The following is a 2,193-nucleotide window of genomic DNA, read 5'->3' as shown; positions in this document are numbered from 1 at the left end:
CCAACTATCACAAGTAATTATTTCCATGGTGATGAACTTTATTGTAATAAAGTGTAACTTTGTATAATGAGGCAAACGTCCAGTAAAAGAGGTCAAACAATGCTGTGACTTCAGGCCTCCAGGATTCGAAGAAGTTCTTTACATATTAGAATCTAATTTAGTGGAGAGTTTAATGAGATCCATGGAGGCTAAAGCAGCCTAATAATAACTTTCCACAGTCTTTAACTGTTCAGTCTCTGAATGTTGGAGTCAAACATACACCGAGTGCATGTTGAGGTCAGGTGTCTGTGAATGAATAAGACACTCCAGTACAGGTTGGATGTTAGTGATTATTGGAAAATGAGAGCTCTTTTTCAGTTTCTTTTCATTGTTTTTTTTTTTAATGAATTTGTATAATGTATGCTCTTTATGTAGTCTGCCTGTTCTATGACTGAACATTTACTATTAGATGACATTAATGGATGATGAATTTAATGTCACATATATAACTCTTGGTGGTCTTGTAGAAGTGGATAGATACAAATATCTTTATTTCTTGATAGTTTTTACTGCATATATTCTCATAATCTGCTTTAATGGCACCATTGTGAGTCTCATCTGGATTCACAGAAACCTCCATGAGCCTATGTACATTTTCATTGCAGCTTTGCTGCTGAACTCTGTTGTTTTCAGCAGTGCTATGTGCCCAAAGTTGTTGATTGACTTTTTATCAGAAAAACAGATCATATCATATTCAGCCTGTCTCCTTCAGTTTTTTCTGTGTTACTCCTTAAGTGCTTCAGAATTCTTGCTGTTGTCAGCCATGGCCTATGACAGGTATGTGTCTATATGTAAACCTCTGCAATATCCAACTATCATGAACAAAACAACTGTCAGTATTTTTTTGGCTTTAGCTTGGATTGTACCTGCTTGTGAGACTGCAGTTCCAGTTATACTGAGTTCTGATGTGAAACTGTGTCATTTAATTTTAGATGGAATAATCTGCAACAACTCACTTTACAATCTCCACTGTGTGAGTTCAAGAGCACGAACTATATTGGGTGTTGTTGCTGTGATAATCACTGCACTTTTCCCTCTGCTCTTCATACTTTTTACATATACTAGGATACTTGTAATAGCTTATCAAAGTTGTAAAAATGTGAGGAAAAAAGCTGCACAGACCTGTTTACCTCACCTGATGGTTTTATTCAGTTTCTTCTGTTTATGCGCATATGATATTATTATAGTTCGACTGGGGTCTGATTTTCCAAAAACTGCACGTTTAATTATGACTTTACAGACGATTCTGTATCATCCTCTCTTCAATCCAATTATATATGGACTAAACATGAAAGAAATATCTAAACACCTGAAGAGTTTGTTCTGTCAAACCAAAGTCATCTAATTTATTCAAAGTGATGGTACAGTAACAGTGGTGTTAGTGATGCTAATATACAGTCATTTTTCTGTAATAATCATGCAGAGATGTGAAAGTTCTGATCATTGGAAGGTATTTGATATAAAGATTTGTTTCCAAAGTGTAAAGATCCTCTTTAGCATTCGTCATGGAAACTAATTGTATCTTTTCTTTTTGTTAGTCATAGGAAATCACATTTTCCTGAAGAGGGAAGATTTCTCTGTCAAGGTTTGTCTTATTATGCTTTTGCGTTGAGGTTTTTGGGGTTATTAACCTGGATAAACTGGACTATAGAGATGTGATACTGGGATGTACTGTTGAAATGTTTCAGCCACATGAATCATGGTTAGATGGGTGTGGGTGGGTTAACATACAAAAACAATGCATAGGACCTTAATCAATCTACAGACATTTTAGTTTTTTCCCATCAACTTGAAGATTGGAAAGAGACTTTCAAGCAGTTCACGCTTGTTATTAGGAACGGTAAGAGACTGCTGCAGATCCATGCTCCAGTTCTGAAACAAACATGGGAGACATACTGTTTCATTTTAAGACACACACAGACCACAAAATGGGGGTCGCAACCATGCTGAACTTATTTTCAGCAGTGCTGTGTGCCCAAAGTTGTTGATTGACTTATATAGACATTAACAAAGCCCAGATACCTCTTAAGTTCTTTGTGGCTTGTTGACGTTAGCCAGTCTGCCACAGCTTTGATGTTTTCTGTGTCGGTCTTCACCTTAATCATATAGTCCAGGACACTGACTGTCTCATGGAACTCACACTTCTCAGCCACT

The 2,193-nt window shown here is 36.6% G+C and overlaps 1 protein-coding gene across 1 annotated transcript; it reads left to right on the top strand.

Annotated features, from left to right (window-relative positions):
- Nucleotides 1-448: 448 nt before the first annotated feature.
- On the top strand, nucleotides 449-1,384 carry LOC121198698 (olfactory receptor 11H2-like). The gene has a single exon (XM_041062992.1). The coding sequence runs from the start codon at nucleotides 449-451 to the stop codon at nucleotides 1,382-1,384; it is 936 nt and encodes a 311-aa protein (XP_040918926.1).
- Nucleotides 1,385-2,193: the final 809 nt, after the last annotated feature.

This window comes from Toxotes jaculatrix, chromosome 2, assembly GCF_017976425.1.
Source record: "Toxotes jaculatrix isolate fToxJac2 chromosome 2, fToxJac2.pri, whole genome shotgun sequence".
Taxonomy (NCBI): Eukaryota; Metazoa; Chordata; class Actinopteri; family Toxotidae; genus Toxotes; species Toxotes jaculatrix.
This window is presented reverse-complemented; position numbering and strand designations above follow the sequence as displayed.

Coding starts and splice junctions, on each gene's coding strand:
- LOC121198698 (XM_041062992.1), top strand. CDS start 449: ATGACATTAATGGATGATGAATTTAATGTCACATATATAACTCTTGGT.